Genomic DNA, 17,500 nt, shown 5'->3' with positions numbered 1-17,500 from the left:
TAAGCTGTTTTCCCTTTAAACTTGTTTTAACACAATCAAATTTACATTGCTGAGTATTTTTTTTCCATTAGAGATGATTAGTTTAAAAATCTGGGAGACACCACTGTCCTGGCACGCGAAATGTTCTCTTCCGGTTGCCGTCCGCGTCCCAAAAACGCGCGTGCTTAAGCTCCCTAATACGTAAAACGCACGTCCAGGGCGTGCAAAGCTATTGTTTTTGCCTACTGAATATGCAAATTTGTGGCGTTCTCGTTACTAACAACCTTAGGACAAGGAACGTGAATGTCGCTTATTAATTTTTCAATTCCTCGCGAAAGATTCCATATTCATATTGCGCCGGTTTGATAGAAAGTGTTCCGATCAAGTAAATTACCGTCGCTGATAAACAACTCTGTCCACGGATTGAAGTGAAATTCAAAAAAGCGATATTTTAAGAACGTCAGTTTTTTATTTAATTTTTAAACCCTTTTATAAACTAATAGTGCTATAACATTATAATATTCTAACCCAAACCTATTTTAGTTTTTTTTTCTCTTTGGTTTGTTTTTATTATAATATATTATGTAATAATTTGTCAATAATTGTTGCCTGTAGGTTGACATGTTGAGAATCTTGTATAATCTAAATTCTGGATTGGATTGGATTATGCCATGTAACTTCTTAACAATTTGACTCTCCCTTCTTCCTTCCTTTTATGTACTGAGTTAACGAAATATAGTACAACACTAAAATCAAATCTACGTTGTACCGGCTCTTGCTCAAAATACGTCGTTTAAGCTGAAGCGAAAGGAATAGTCAGTTTGAGATAAAGAAACAAGTGCTATCCCATTTTAAACAGGTGTTTTAACACAGCGCGAATCGCCAAAATCGAGCATGAACGAGCGAGATGCGTGAGGCGACACGGAGGGTAGACAACGATCTTGCATCATTCTCGTGTCCGACAATTCGCAATTGGCTAAATGTTTCTTATCATGCCATGACATAACATTCGTATGTGATTTTTATTTAGTTTTGTCCATCTTCTTTCCTTTTAGATGTCGATGAGTGCATTTTGGGATACCACATGTGTGATGACATTTGCCACCACACTGCAGGCAGTTTTAGATGAAGCTGTCAATCGAGATTCAGGCTAATGGCGGATTTCACAACTTGCACGGATAATTTAATTCGCTACTTGCACAACTCCCATAATACACTTCTTTTAGCCCCCAAAAATCTGCATGGGCATTGTTTTCGACTTCTCTTGGGACATTTTTATGTCCCAGGAGAAATTGCAAACAATGATTATGCAAACGTTCTGGGGGGTAATAGAGGTGTATTATGGGATTGTGCAAGTAGTGAATTGGAACACTCAAAGTGCTACTATGACCAAAACAAATCAATCTTTCTTTTTCTTTGGATTTCAAAACTATGTCAACTAAACACTCAGTGACCCAAGTTTTAAGCCTTGTTTTCAAAAAGACACTGTTTATTTTAAATGGAATTTTCCCATTTAGTGTCCGCGATTACCAACTCTAAAATCTTGAGAGAGCTGGATCAAAGAGAAAATGACGTAAAAGACTCAATGAATGCAATGCATGTGAATCGTGTTTTGCATATATAATAAGCTGCATTTACACGATAAATTTTAAGCTTGTGAGTAAATGACGTCTCATACTCTAGATCCAACTCTCTTCGGTCGAGTCGGTCAGTTTTGAACGTGAGTAACGTCGACCACGAAATCCAGATTTTACACTCATGGAAAACAGCCTTTGGATAAAAATCAAAGCTCACTGAGCTTGAAAATTTTGCCAGTCAGATGTTAATCAAACACACTTTCAAAATCAGAAAAAAAAGGAAGTGACTTTTTGATCATAGTAGCATTCAAGTGAATGGGTTTTTTGTGAGGAGATACGTAAAGCGAAGGTTACTCGATTGATTAACAGAATGGCTGGCTAACACCCTAACTGGCTAAGTGACTGACTGATTGACACTAAGGGGGGGGGGGGCGCATTTTTTTGTTTAATTGACTTAATGACTGACTGGCTTGCTGATCTCCTGTGACTGGATAAATGAGTGTATGGTTAGATGACAGGCTTAACCGCTGACTGACTGATTGACTGGCTTTTTTCACCCACTAAATTAATTATTGGTCTTTTTGACCCAGATATTGACAAGTGCACAGATCTTCGTCATGGCTGTTTGCAACTTTGTAACAACACCGAAGGAAGTTACAACTTTTTCTGCTTAAAAGGCTTCTTCTTGCAAAAAGACAACAAAACTTGCGTTGGTACGTTTTGGTGAATTGAACACGTTTTTTTTAGCTTATCGTTCTCCTTTAGTGAACGGCTTTTGGAGCCACAGGTAGCCACTCCGATCGCTGGTGATTTTAGCGGTGGCTTTCGACTTTTCTAGTTGATCCGTATAGGTATGGCTTTTAATACCCGTTGAACGAATCACTGATTCAGTGCCTGAGCGAGGGGCGTAAATGGTTCACCGTGGGGCTTTCACTGTTACCAGCGCTTCATAGCACAGGAAACTATGAGGTGTAATTCAGTTTTCCCTTATTTTCCACATTCCAGATCACAACGTCATTTTGGACAGCTCCAAGCCGATAACGCTCTCATCTGGAATGTGAACGTTCGTGGCGATGGCGGGTATCACTGTGTTTATTATTCTTGGAGCTGTGATGTGTGTAATACGCTTCAAACGAAAAGTACGATTGCAAAGAGCTCGTTTGGCAGAGGTATGCAATTATCACGACATTAAATACGTTTTCCTTAAAGAATGACAAGTAAGAGATCAATGACCTTTTTCTTGGATTTTCCTGTAATCATAAAAAGTATTCAGTCAATTCTATGTCAGGCTAATGTGCACATTAATGCTTGAAATGTGAAGTAGGGGTACACGTCGTTTGTAAATTCTCTAATTTCTGGGGCCACTTAACAGCTTAGAACAAACTTACCCTTGCAATCTACAACAAGTAGTTTTGAAGGGTAATCCCCCTCCCCACCCCCACCCGCAAACAAGAGAATAGCAAAGCAAAAAATTAAATGACGGTCATATTGGCATCCCAAGCAAATCCTTAATTGTTGTAGCATATTTCATTTTGACTACTTAACTTTCCCAGACTTCGTTTGTGGCTCAACTTAACACACTTTGTTTTAATGTTTACACCAGGACGAAAAGGAATCACTGTTACCATGGACGGAGTAGCAATTGAGAAACACATGCAACCTTTTGAAGCAAGAGCTATGTCGTCCTTTTTGCATAGTATCGACACCGAAGCTATCGAAAAGGAAACCCTTTTGAAATCGGTGCCCATACCTACAAACAGTAGATATCCACAGTTATTACGTCTTTAACAGTGTTTCGTTCCCAGGGTGCTTAATGCCTTGTGCTTTAAAATCGCTTTTCCGAGTGTTTTCGTTTTCGAAGCTTTTTGTAACATTTTTCAAAAAATAAACATTAATCTACAGATCTGTACCTTCACAAACTTATTTTGTATGTGCGTTTGGAAGACATATTTTTTATAACTGAGCATATTTATGATATATCATAAGCAAATGTCTTATCCAATTTTAGACGGTTTCCTTACTTACTTGACCCATAAAGGGCGCTGTTACACTCGCAATTTTTCGAGCAACTTGTCTCTCAATTTTGTTTCGACAAGAGTTCTCACACTGCAAAACTATTCGCTTGACGCTTCCTACACTGGGCAACGTTTCTTGCGATTTGTCTCGTTTTTTCGATGATCTCATGAGGTTACAGGGACATTTTACTGGCTGATGACGCAATCCGTTGCGACACAAGTTGGAGGGCAGATTTCACAGCACGCATTGCTTGAAAACTTCGTTGCTAATTTGCGTAAATCAATGCGCAAAGTAGCAGTGGATTCTACTTTCCGCGAGAGGTTCTGCGATTTGGCTCACCTCGTTTTTGGCAGTTGTAAAGTGTGCAACTTGCAACTTGTCTTGCTATAGCATTTCAAGAGAAGTTGCATGAAAAATTGCAAAATTCAGCAGAGCCTTATATTAAATTAGGGTTTCAGCTTTAAACGTAACTTAAACATTCGGTTGCGTTACATAACCCGGATATCCAAATACCATCAGTTTGACCCTTGCGACGGAAATGGTCTAAATTAAAGGCCATAGTATAGGCGGCCTGTAGCCTTTCGTTCCCTTGAAGCTCAAACCAACACTTTCAACCAACTGTACTATTTGGAAGGATTGAATCTACCCCGCAACTGTTTCACATAACATCAAATGTTATGGTACCAAATGAAACACCAATCATTACTTAACAAGGTGCACTCATTAATGTGATGTAATAGTTTACCATAGCAACCAAAGAGCCTTCTAAAGAAATGCCCTATATTTTGTCTTCAAAAGCTTATATCTCAGAAACGAACTTGGTGATCCCCATTTTTTATTGCTGTTAAGTGGTTAGCAGGCTAAGATAAAACTCTGCAGAGGTACAAAAAATTTTCTGGAGCGGAATCAGAGCCACCTTAAAATTTTCCAGTTGTTAAGGTGGCAATGAATCTACCCCAGACAATTTTTTCTAACTTTGCAGTGGATTTGTTAGTTCCCTAACTATTATTCTAGGAATTGAACTACTTTCGAATGCAAACACATTCTTTCACTTTGCTTAGAAACACCACCGAGAACTCGAGGGAGTAAGCCCTATAAAGAACTTGGAAATTTATTAAGAAAAGAAAAACGTCTTCTTTATTGCTGATGATTTCATTCATTTGTTATGCAGAAGAATAGGAAAAAAATTTCACCCGTCGTTTCCCTTCTATTTTGTGATCTTTGAATGTTGCAAATCTATCTCTTTTCCTTATCACGTTAAAAGCCTCAGCAAAAGTGTTGTTTTTTTCTTTTCTTTCGAAACTGGCTTACACTCATAAAACAAAAGCAGTTTCAAAGAATTAAATAAAACATGATTTTAGCAACTCAACTATAGCACTATGATTTTGATCGCCATTGGAGCAGCACTGAGTGTTGAAGTTATATGAGAAACTAAATATCAAAATAACGGGTAAAACTAGCATTTTATTAAAGATCTAAGCTTTCTGTCATAATTTCACTTACAATAATCTCCGTCTGTTGGTTTAGTTAACGCAGTAAACTTCTACTAAACCTTTGGAGCTTGTTCTAATGGCTTAACCATGATTGTTAACCCGTTCTACTTTTTTTTACAAGTTCTGCTATAACTGAAGTGTCAGGCAGTTTCCTTGCATCTTCGACATCGATTCTGGAAGAAGAAAAAATATAATAAAGTACCTCTAAATATAGCTGGTTATTTCGAGCATACACAATGCGCCTATGCAAATGGCTACGTGCAGGACGATGCTGTCTTCGAGTGGTCGTCACTTATTTCTATCCCTCAAGCTGACATTTCCCTTTTTATTCAACTTACACGACGTACAATCTACCGTTTAGATTTTAAACAAGCTGAGAAGATTCACAATAGGCGAGGCAAAGAGTTAAACCCGGATCGATGGCTTCACCTTGCAGTTTCCGATATCCATTAAACTAACGAGACAAGCTCCTGGAAAGTCGAATTCTTTAGAGTATTGGCATAGTAGTACCCAGCAAAACAACTGCAAGTGACCGTCTTCAACAGGGCTTTTAGACCTAAATACTGTAGATCAGCGCGGCTTAGCTTAGAAACGCTATTTCCTGTTGAACTTAAGCTCCAATTCTGCCTGCTTTCGTTCTTTTTACAGCGGTGAGGTTATCATATTAAGATGGGATATTGCGCCGTGTAATTGTTACGAAATGTCCAATGTCAGTTGGAGGGATGGCCGTGAGAAAATACCATAATAATCTTTGTTTGTCCCCACGAATTTTGCATAAGCATTGTTTCCAGTTTCTCTTGGGAATTACAGAGGTCCCAAGAGAAAACAAAAACAGTGCTTATGCAAAATTTGGGCGGACAAACAAAGAGTATTATGGTATATTCCGAAGTGGGCTATTCCTTACAAAAGACGAAGTTTAGAGATCTATATATGGGAGAACGGAAACACCAAAAGAGAAACCACGAGGTGATAAAATGAGCCATTTTCACCAGTTAACAAAAAGCCTCTAAAGTCTGAACGAAAACAGTTGGTCCACCATTGTGAAAAGTACCCTTTATGCAACTGTGCATGCGTGATTGGCATGTAGAAATTACATTTGTGACAAAAGCGTGCTAGAGGAAAGTTTGAATTGTTTACACTACGAAGCTAGCATCTCGTTATCATGCCATCTTGGGCCTATTTGATTCCTATTGTCAGTTTTCCAATTTGAAAGTATTCTTGTTTTCTGAGTTAAACGCGAACTTCACTTACCATTTTTTTTGGAAATTCCAGCGTGACATCATCGCCAACCAGCACAAATGGCGCCCAGTGCTTTATAGCGCAATACTGCTCTGATTCTCGCAAAGATTTCATTGCTTGTTGAAGAGCTACACTTGCGCTTTTTCCATCTACCAGGTGCTGGTAGAACCTCCTCATGAACAACAACGTTACCTCGTCATCAATTGCCCAGAGTGACACCAAAACAGACCGAGCTCCAGCACACAGGAAAGCCCTTGCAATTCCCACCACTCCCTCAGACTTCACTTCTCCCCGGCCACTGTGGCAACAGCTCAGCACAACTAGTCTTGCTCGAAGAGAAATTCTCTGAACATCCGACATTTTCAAAATGAAGTCTTCCTCTTTGGGGATTGGCGATTTCCGTTCGGTATTTGGGGCTAAAGCAATTTCTCCCGTTTTTTGGCATCCATGTGCTGCAATGTGAACTAACGCAACTGACTTCATACCTTTCAGCACCTCAGATTTCGTGGCACTTTTTCTAGTCAGCGGTGTTGTCTGCAGAAGTTGTCCAATCATCTCTACTTCTTGTTTTGCGCACGGAAGCTGTTCCAAAATGGGCTCCCCTTTCTTGTTAGTAACTTCCTTCAACCACGGATCACCTACAAGCAGTGCTCCAGTCCTACTGTGGAAGTCTTCAGGTGCACCAACGATCACATTAAAAGCGGTCAACGAGGGAACGGTGCGGATCCTGATAAATTCACTCAATGCAGAATATGGAGCCAAGCAAAATGGTCCATCGGGAACAACGATTAACTCATTTCCTTGGAGCAAGTCTGCAATTGGCCCGAGTAAGACATCATACAACGGTTGTAAAGAGTTCACGAAGGTTGATGATGGTAGAACTGTGTTTTGACTGATAGGTTTTTTGCTGCAAGACAGGTTACCGATCCCTTTCAAAATAGCTTCCATCAACAAATCAGCACTTCCATTCGCAATTTCGTTTTGTCGAAGGCTGATCTTGCTGTCTTTTCTTAGCACCCAAAACGTGATCTTATTCTCGTCAAGTGCCACAAAAACGGCTTGTGAAGGTAAAAGCTCTAATGCAGCTGTAAGAGATTGATTAGGAGAAAGTGCAGAATATGACAGAGAGTCAATGCCGTATTGATCTTTCAAAATATCCATCAAAGCCTGTGCTCGACCTTTCTCAGCAGCATACAAAGCTTCTTCAACCTCTCCATTCTTCAAAAGTGTCCTCCACAGAGCAGTGTACGACATGTGATGACAATCACGAAAACCTATTTTCCACTCATCTTCTGACTTCAGACTACGCCTTGTTTCATCAAAATGTTTTATACTTAAACGATAACAACTGAGTGCATTACTCAAGGAACCCAACAATTCATGATCATGACCTTGCAAATACCACGCTAAGCCTTCTCCTAGACAGTCTCCAATTTCCCTGAAAATACTAAGACTGTGTTCATGGTACTCCATGCCTTCCTTAAAATAACCTAGATTCCAGTAGGCCTGTCCCAGATTTCCAGAGGCCAATCACTCCCCAGCCCTATCCCCTACTTCTTTAGCAATACTAAGATGTTTTTCACAGTACTCAGTGGCTTGTTTAAAATTACCTAGACTAAAATAGGCAGTTCCTAGATTTCCATAGGCTGATCCCTCCCCAACCCTGCCCCTTACTTCTTTAGCAATACTAAGATGTTTTTCGTAGTACTCAATGGCTTGTTTCAAATTACCTAGCCTAAGATACCCATTTCCCAGATTTCCATACGTTGATCTCTCCCCAGCCCTATCCCCTACTTCTTTAGCAATACTAAGATGTTTTTCGTAATACTCCATGGCTTGTTTGAAACTACCTAGAATGTAATAGGCATTTCCCAGATTTCCATAGGTTGATCCCTCCCCAGCCCTATCCCCTACTTCTTTCGCAATACTAAGATGTTTTTCGTAGTACTCAATGGCTTGTTCAACATTACCTAGACTAAGATACGCATTTCCCAGATTTCCATAGCTTGATCCCTCCCTAGCCTTATCCCCTACTTCTTTAGCAATACTAAGATCTCTTTCGTAGTACTCAATGGCTTGTTTAAAATTACCTAGATTGCGATAGGCATTTCCCAGATTTCCATAGGCTGATCCCTCCCCAGCCCTATCCCCTATTTCTTTAGCAATACTAATATGTTTTTCGTAGTACTCAATGGCTTGTTTAAAGTTACCTAGACTAAGATACCCATTTCCCAGATTTCCATTCGTTGATCCCTCCCCAGCCCTATCCCCTACTTCTTTAGCAATACTAAGATGTTTTTCGTAGTACTCAATGGCTTGTTTAAAATTACTTAGATTACGATAGGCACTTCCCAGGTTTCCATAGGCTGATCCTTCCCCAGCCCTATCCCCTACCTCTTTAGCAATACTAAGATGTTTTTCGTAGTACTCAATGGCTTGTTTAAAGTTACCTAGACTAACATAGGCATTTCCCAGATTTCCATAGGCTGATCCCTCCCCAGCCCTATCCCCTACTTCTCTAGCAATACTAAGATGTTTTTGGTGGTACTCAATGGCTTCTTTAAAATTACCTAGACTAAGATAGGCATTTCCCAGATTTCCATAGCTTGATCCCTCCCCAGCCTTATCCCCTACTTCTTTAGCAATACTAAGATCTCTTTCGTAGTACTCAATGGCTTGTTTAAAATTACCTAGATTGCGATAGGCATTTCCCAGATTTCCATAGGCTGATCCCTCCCCAGCCCTATCCCCTATTTCTTTAGCAATACTAATATGTTTTTCGTAGTACTCAATGGCTTGTTTAAAGTTACCTAGACTAAGATACCCATTTCCCAGATTTCCATACGTTGATCCCTCCCCAGCCCTATCCCCTACTTCTTTAGCAATACTAAGATGTTTTTCGTAGTACTCAATGGCTTGTTTAAAATTACTTAGATTACGATAGGCACTTCCCAGGTTTCCATAGGCTGATCCTTCCCCAGCCCTATCCCCTACCTCTTTAGCAATACTAAGATGTTTTTCGTAGTACTCAATGGCTTGTTTAAAGTTACCTAGACTAACATAGGCATTTCCCAGATTTCCATAGCTTGATCCTTCCCCAGCCCTATCCCCTACTTTTTTAGCAATACTAAGATGTTTTTCGAAGTACTCAATGGCTTGTTTAAAATTACCTAGACTAAGATAGTCATTTCCCAGTTTTCTATATGCTGATCCCTCCCCAGCCCTATCCCCTACTTCTTTAGCAATACTAAGATGTTTTTGGTGGTACTCAATGGCTTGTTTAAAATTACCTAGACTAAGATAGGCATTTCCCAGATTTTCATATGCTGATCCCTCCCCAGCCCTATCCCCTACTTCTTTAGCAATACTAAGATGTTTTTCGTAGTACTCAATGGCTTGTTTAAAATTACTTAGATTACGATAGGCACTTCCCAGGTTTCCATAGGCTGATCCTTCCCCAGCCCTATCCCCTACCTCTTTAGCAATACTAAGATGTTTTTCGTAGTACTCAATGGCTTGTTTAAAGTTACCTAGACTAACATAGGCATTTCCCAGATTTCCATAGGCTGATCCCTCCCCAGCCCTATCCCCTACTTCTCTAGCAATACTAAGATGTTTTTGGTGGTACTCAATGGCTTCTTTAAAATTACCTAGACTAAGATAGGCATTTCCCAGATTTCCATAGCTTGATCCCTCCCCAGCCTTATCCCCTACTTCTTTAGCAATACTAAGATCTCTTTCGTAGTACTCAATGGCTTGTTTAAAATTACCTAGATTGCGATAGGCATTTCCCAGATTTCCATAGGCTGATCCCTCCCCAGCCCTATCCCCTATTTCTTTAGCAATACTAATATGTTTTTCGTAGTACTCAATGGCTTGTTTAAAGTTACCTAGACTAAGATACCCATTTCCCAGATTTCCATTCGTTGATCCCTCCCCAGCCCTATCCCCTACTTCTTTAGCAATACTAAGATGTTTTTCGTAGTACTCAATGGCTTGTTTAAAATTACTTAGATTACGATAGGCACTTCCCAGGTTTCCATAGGCTGATCCTTCCCCAGCCCTATCCCCTACCTCTTTAGCAATACTAAGATGTTTTTCGTAGTACTCAATGGCTTGTTTAAAGTTACCTAGACTAACATAGGCATTTCCCAGATTTCCATAGCTTGATCCTTCCCCAGCCCTATCCCCTACTTCTCTAGCAATACTAAGATGTTTTTGGTGGTACTCAATGGCTTCTTTAAAATTACCTAGACTAAGATAGGCATTTCCCAGATTTCCATAGCTTGATCCCTCCCCAGCCTTATCCCCTACTTCTTTAGCAATACTAAGATCTCTTTCGTAGTACTCAATGGCTTGTTTAAAATTACCTAGATTGCGATAGGCATTTCCCAGATTTCCATAGGCTGATCCCTCCCCAGCCCTATCCCCTATTTCTTTAGCAATACTAATATGTTTTTCGTAGTACTCAATGGCTTGTTTAAAGTTACCTAGACTAAGATACCCATTTCCCAGATTTCCATACGTTGATCCCTCCCCAGCCCTATCCCCTACTTCTTTAGCAATACTAAGATGTTTTTCGTAATACTCCATGGCTTGTTTGAAACTACCTAGAATGTAATAGGCATTTCCCAGATTTCCATAGGTTGATCCCTCCCCAGCCCTATCCCCTACTTCTTTCGCAATACTAAGATGTTTTTCGTAGTACTCAATGGCTTGTTCAACATTACCTAGACTAAGATACGCATTTCCCAGATTTCCATAGCTTGATCCCTCCCTAGCCTTATCCCCTACTTCTTTAGCAATACTAAGATCTCTTTCGTAGTACTCAATGGCTTGTTTAAAATTACCTAGATTGCGATAGGCATTTCCCAGATTTCCATAGGCTGATCCCTCCCCAGCCCTATCCCCTATTTCTTTAGCAATACTAATATGTTTTTCGTAGTACTCAATGGCTTGTTTAAAGTTACCTAGACTAAGATACCCATTTCCCAGATTTCCATACGTTGATCCCTCCCCAGCCCTATCCCCTACTTCTTTAGCAATACTAAGATGTTTTTCGTAGTACTCAATGGCTTGTTTAAAATTACTTAGATTACGATAGGCACTTCCCAGGTTTCCATAGGCTGATCCTTCCCCAGCCCTATCCCCTACCTCTTTAGCAATACTAAGATGTTTTTCGTAGTACTCAATGGCTTGTTTAAAGTTACCTAGACTAACATAGGCATTTCCCAGATTTCCATAGCTTGATCCTTCCCCAGCCCTATCCCCTACTTCTTTAGCAATACTAAGATGTTTTTGGTGGTACTCAATGGCTTGTTTAAAATTACCTAGACTAAGATAGGCATTTCCCAGATTTTCATATGCTGATCCTTCTCCAGCCCTATCCCCTACTTCTTTAGCAATGCTAAGATGTTTTTCGCAGTACTCAATGGCTTGTTTAAAATTACCTAGATTGCGATAGGCGTTTCCCAGATTTCCATAGGCTGATCCTTCCCCAGCCCTATCCCCTACTTCTTTAGCAATACTCAGATGTTTTTCGCAGTACTCAATGGCTTGTTTAAAATTACCTAGATTGCGATAGGCGTTTCCCAGATTTCCATATGCTGATCCCTCCCCAGCCCTATCCCCTACTTCTTTAGCAATACTAAGATGTTTTTCGCAGTACTCAATGGCTTGTTTAAAATTACCTAGATTGCGATAGGCGTTTCCCAGATTTCCATAGGCTGATCCTTCCCCAGCTCTAACCCCTACTTCTTTAGCAATACTAAGATGTTTTTCGTAGTACTCAATGGCTTGTTTAAAATTACCAAGATTCCGATGGGCACTTCCCAGATTACCATAGGCTGATCCTTCCCCAGCCCTATCCCCTACTTCTTTTGCAATACTAAGATGTTTTTCGCAGTACTCAATGGCTTGTTTAAAATTACTTAGCCTAACATAGGCAATGCCCAGGTTCCCATAGACTGCTCCTTCCCCAGCCCTGCAGCCTATTTCTGTGAAAATATGTAATGCTTGTGCATAATTTTTTATGGCCTGTTGATAATCAGGTAGGTTGAGGTAAGCACGGCCGAGATGAAATTGAGCCCTTCCTTCACGACCCCTGTCTTCTACACTTATAGCAATGGCAAGCTCTAGCATTCGATGCTCTACAGCTTCTAACTTCCTATCTACCATTCTCCAATAACTAAATGACAATTAAAACTTTTTCTTTGAGATGATCCAATGTCAAATCAAGGATGAAGCTGGAAGGTAAGAAAAGTAAAGACGATTGATGTTTAATCTGCTTTTTAAAGTAATAAAAGATTATGGAATATCATTTATTCTGTCATTCTCTCGTAACGGTGAAATGAAGGCACTGAAAATTGTCCATTGCTGTTCATTACGTATCTTACCACTCAGTCCTATTTTAAGTTTTCAAACCACTGTAGAATTTTTCCATGGGCATTTTAAACTCAGATTTTCATCCTTACCAATTTATCCTCGTTTATTCTCCCCATAGAACTTTTAAGCCGAATCTGATAACTTCTTTTGGCCCTTATCCATGCAAAATTTCAGCGGGGAGCAAAAGCTGTTTGTTTTACAATAAAAAGTGGCGGAAAAGATCATTTTACAGTTGTGCGCTTATTGTACTTACGTGACCTATCAATGAAAGCGAGGCTAGAGTTGACCTGGTTTTGATAGAAACCTCACTGCTTTTCTTATGTTTTAACAAGAGAACATCATTAACATAAGAAAAGCAGGGAGGTCTGTATCATGACAAGGTCAACTCGAACCTCACTTTCAATTAAAGGCCAGGTAACTAAGCCTATAACTGTAAACAAAATTCTATTATCGAGTTTTCGAATGGTCATAAAATCTCTTATTATTATACATAATTCTTTTTACTTTTGTATGCCGATTGCCAGAAGCCCGGCGACACAAAGTTGTGATCCCCCGAGAGATGGCATCTAGGTCTCACACTTTACACATCAGTACATAATCATTATTTACTCAACAGAATATTGGGTTCTTTTTTGTTAATGACGAATGCATAAATAGGTTAAACTGCAAAAGAGGTTTTAGAGTTGCCATGGCAACAGAAGTTGCTATGGCAACAAAGCGATGGAGTGATTTTGTCCAGTACGTGATAAATAAGAAGTTGTATGAACTTGCTTCTGCATTTTGTGTTTAATGGTCACTCGTGATCGGAAAGTCCTCAAATTGCACTCGCAGGACAACTTGCAACTTTCACTCGTGCCCATAAGTCACGAAATTCACTCGCGTTCATACGATTTCCAATACATATACATATCACATACTTTATTGATACACGGTAATATCTTCAGTATATATTACAGTTAGAAGTTTCATTACAACTTGACTGTTTTACAAGATTGTCATGTGGGAGCCTGGTAAAGGTAAAGGTACACCTTATTTAACGCGGGAATTCCTTTACCCTCGAGATGGTATTCTCGCAGGAAGCCGACGGTGCGCTCACTTTACCGCCCTCTTTCCATCAGTGCCCCGTTTTAAGGCTAAACTGAAAGGAGAGAAGTCGAAACATGGATGTGAGATCCGGAGATCGAACTCGGGACCTCTTGCACCAAGGCTGCCGCGCACTAAACAACTGTGCCACCCTTGCTCCTTAACCGACAGCTGCTATAAAGTTGGTCAATTTCCCATTTGAAATATCCTAGGGAATCTAATTTCCGTAAGCCGATGAGCAAACGTATCCATAACAGTGCCCCGCTATAACAAAAAGCACACTTCTAATAATTTGACATGTGTGTGGCATAGGCAACTCGAGTTTAGCCTCAGTCTCTCAAGTTATACTGTGTACTGCAGCCATATAAAATAATATAACAAAAAGCACACTTCTAAAGTTATACTGTGTACTGCAGCCATATAAAATAATATAACAAAAAGCACACTTCTAAAGTTATACTGTGTACTGCAGCCATATAAAATAATATAACAAAAAGCACACTTCTAATAATTTGACATGTGTGTGGCATAGGCAACTCGAGTTTAGCCTCAGTCTCTCAAGTTATACTGTGTACTGCAGCCATATAAAATAAATTCTGGAGGTACGCTGGGGAGAGACCTTTGATTACTTTAATCATCAATATGGCTTTAGTCTTTTTCCGGAGTGTAATATTAGATAATCCCAATTAACCAGATTTAAAAGGAAACTGGCATTTTGTGTCGTAATTGGACCAGGCAATCGCCGCCCCTGGCAGCTTTATTTTGAAGCTTTTGGAGTTTATCACTGAAAGTTCAGTTGCAATTGCCCCAAACGGAGCTACAATAATCAAAGTGGGGTAAAATAAACGCTTGACAGATTTGGAGGGCAGTGCCTTGTTCTGAGATGAATGGTCTTGTACGTTTAAGGGAGCCTATAGCTGTAGACATCCTCGTACTAATTTCATCTCTATGTTTAGACCATGATAGGTGGTCTCATTGTCGAGGTTGAGCCAACCTTCGCTTTCAAGATCGTGTAAGGGATGACCTGCAGTATTAACGTATCCAAGTGAAGGGGTTAAAACACGCATAGGTGCCGGAAGCCGAGTTACAACCGAACTGTGCCTTTCGACAACATTCACATTGTTTTTTTTTCCCCCCTTATTTCTGAAGGCTCATTTTACGAGGTGGTAAGATGTTTCTATAAGCAACAAGGTTGTTGCTTATAGAAACATATAGAAGCTTGACAGGAAGTTTTCACTTCCTGTAAAATCTAACATGGACGAATTTGCAATTAGGTTATTCGAGGGAAACGAAGCTCAATTTAAGCAACATAAATAAAATTGACGACCGCTTTAGTTTCTATTAATAACGAAATTGGCTTTTGTTTAAACAGCTTCAATATTTAAGCCATGAGTGGGTGCAAAAATCAATCATTTTGCGCAGACACATTCAGCTTTTTACTAAAGGATAAGCCGAACAGGAGATACGAAACAGGTACTGTTTACTGAGTCACGGCCACTTACAATGGTTGAGTAAGGTTGACTGTAGAAACGGTCGTATTAATGGAACCACAGAGCACTGAATAGTGAAAGAGGGAAAATTCCCTTTTCTGGAATGCAATTACAACAGGGCAATATCTACATATTTGAATCATGGATGACTGCAGCTTACCAATAACTCCGAATCACACACCCTTCTTTTTTAAGAAGCCAACCACGGAGCAAAACAGTTGCTTTCAAATAAAATCAAATAACTCATATCGAGTTCGGCAGTTGCAGAATTCAGCATCGTGTTGCCAATGAAAACCGAGTGAGCTAGAATGCTGGCACAATAGTGAAGTAACGCTTTGGAAAGAACAAGAGCTTTAAATATTCCTTCTGAAAAATTGCTTCTTGAATCTTTACGCATTCATGACAACTTGTTTTGTATTTGACTTACCAATGGCTATATGACGAAACGCGTTTCATTTAATCACAGAGTTCTAAACGTCACTTATCACTAAAAACCCAGCACAAGCACATTTTTAACAAAGAAAAACTTGAGGGAGAGGACTCGTCATAAAACGTCCTATTCATTTATTTGATCATAGTTGACTGGGTGTTCACAATAATTTACAAATGCAAGCCAAGGATCAGCGGCTCATGGAGAAAGTTAGAGAATTTATTTATCATCTATTGAAGCTTTAAAATTACAACCTGTGAAATATCGTAAGTCCATCACATGTAGAAAGGAATTGCATTGCGTTTGGGTAAGAACATGATACTTTACATTTTCGAAGCCTTTTTGACGGGGAAGGGGCGGGAGTACTGAGGTCTATTACAGACTGCAAACCCCCCTTTTTCATCTAAAATCGCTTCTACAAACTGAATATCTGAACATTCCAAATACCTTGTTGACGCATGCATGATATGGACTAAACTTATTCATGTTATAGTCAGGTATTTGCGGATGCCTTGGTTGTTAATGATACATATCCTCTAGTTTGCTTTTACGGGTTAAATGTAAGAGACACAGCCCTAGTTTCAATACTCTTGAAGTATTAAAGTATTTAAAATCATTAGGACGAACTTGAAAATTACTTACCTTTTTTCCTAAGTCACTCAGAAAGACACAGCATAGTGATTAGAGCGCGACCAAAGAACGAAATCTGCAGTCTGGTAAAGAAAAAAGGAAAATTAGAGAAATACGAATAACAAAATGGAAATGCTCTTTTTTTCTTGGAATGATCCGTCATCCGTACCTCACAAATTACTTTCTTTGCCTCAATGTACTAGAAACATACACTTAGTTTCCATTCCTTTGTCACAGTGTGAAACTAATCTTAAAGATTTAGCATGAAATAACCTTTAAAAAAACCTATAAAAGCTGTAATGGTGTCAAAAGCAAGACGCACCCATTTTTAATCTCAGTTTAAATCGAGTTCTAAGATATAGTGACACGACATTTTTTGATAAGCTTAGCAAACAGAAGAGCATCTTTTGAGCCAACCTGATCTCGATTAACAATCTGACCATAAGTGCTTTGTTTCAAAGTAGCGATGTTCGGATAGAATTGATTGTTCCTGAACCATTCTATAATCTATGGAGCATTTAACTTACCTTTTGCAAATGATTTAAAAGACTGTGTTTAAACAAGACAGAGATTAAAGCAAGACGAGAAGACAGCAATTTGGAAGAATCGTATTTACTTGGCGAAGGCGAGGAAACTGATTTGTAGAGTTGTAGTTTTCAATATATAGCGGAAATCGTTCTATTATTAGCTGTATTATATCACGTTGTTATGACTCTTGCATTATCGAAAATAAACGGAAAATGAAATTACACCCGGCAAAGATAAAAGGAAAAAAGTCTCCGGCTCTAAGAATACCCAACAATTTAGATGTGAGCCTTTCTCCCGGTAAACATGTACAAGCGAAGTATGGAAAAGCAAGCACTCGAAAACGAAGAACATAGCACGAAGTATCCAAAAGGTCGGAATCGAACTAAGTACCCTAAGTCGAAAATGAAGTCGAATCCCAACTCGAAAACGAAGTACTCAAAACTCGAAAACGAAGCATCCCAAGTCGAAAACGAAGCAGCTTTAACCATAGACAAAAACCAAATTTGTTGTTGTTTATCAGACTGAAAATCAACTGTTTTACTAAAGATCGTTTTTCTGTTGTTTCTTACTGTATCCTTGAGTTGAGAAAGTTGGGTACGCAGCAAAAAACCACTGTGGTCTTTAAATCCTTATGTGGTGTTACGCCCGATA

At 39.5% G+C, this 17,500-nt stretch overlaps 1 protein-coding gene across 1 annotated transcript in view; it reads right to left on the bottom strand.

Annotated features, from left to right (window-relative positions):
* The window catches only part of LOC137975014 (tetratricopeptide repeat protein 28-like), a 49,122-nt gene extending 32,190 nt beyond the window's left edge, over positions 1 to 16,932 (bottom strand). Inside the window, exons 1-3 of the mRNA XM_068822044.1 lie at positions 16,849 to 16,932; positions 16,334 to 16,404; positions 8,155 to 12,549 (exon numbers count right to left, since the gene is read on the bottom strand). Of these exons, the coding sequence (XP_068678145.1) occupies positions 8,155 to 12,481 (4,327 nt within the window). The 5' untranslated portion in view covers positions 12,482 to 12,549; positions 16,334 to 16,404; positions 16,849 to 16,932. The remainder of the gene's footprint in view (positions 1 to 8,154; positions 12,550 to 16,333; positions 16,405 to 16,848) is intronic.
* Positions 16,933 to 17,500: the final 568 nt, after the last annotated feature.

Source organism: Montipora foliosa, chromosome 11, assembly GCF_036669935.1.
Source record: "Montipora foliosa isolate CH-2021 chromosome 11, ASM3666993v2, whole genome shotgun sequence".
Lineage (NCBI taxonomy): Eukaryota > Metazoa > Cnidaria > Anthozoa > Scleractinia > Acroporidae > Montipora > Montipora foliosa.
Note: the sequence above shows the minus strand (reverse complement) of the source record. Positions and strands in the feature narration are given on the sequence as shown.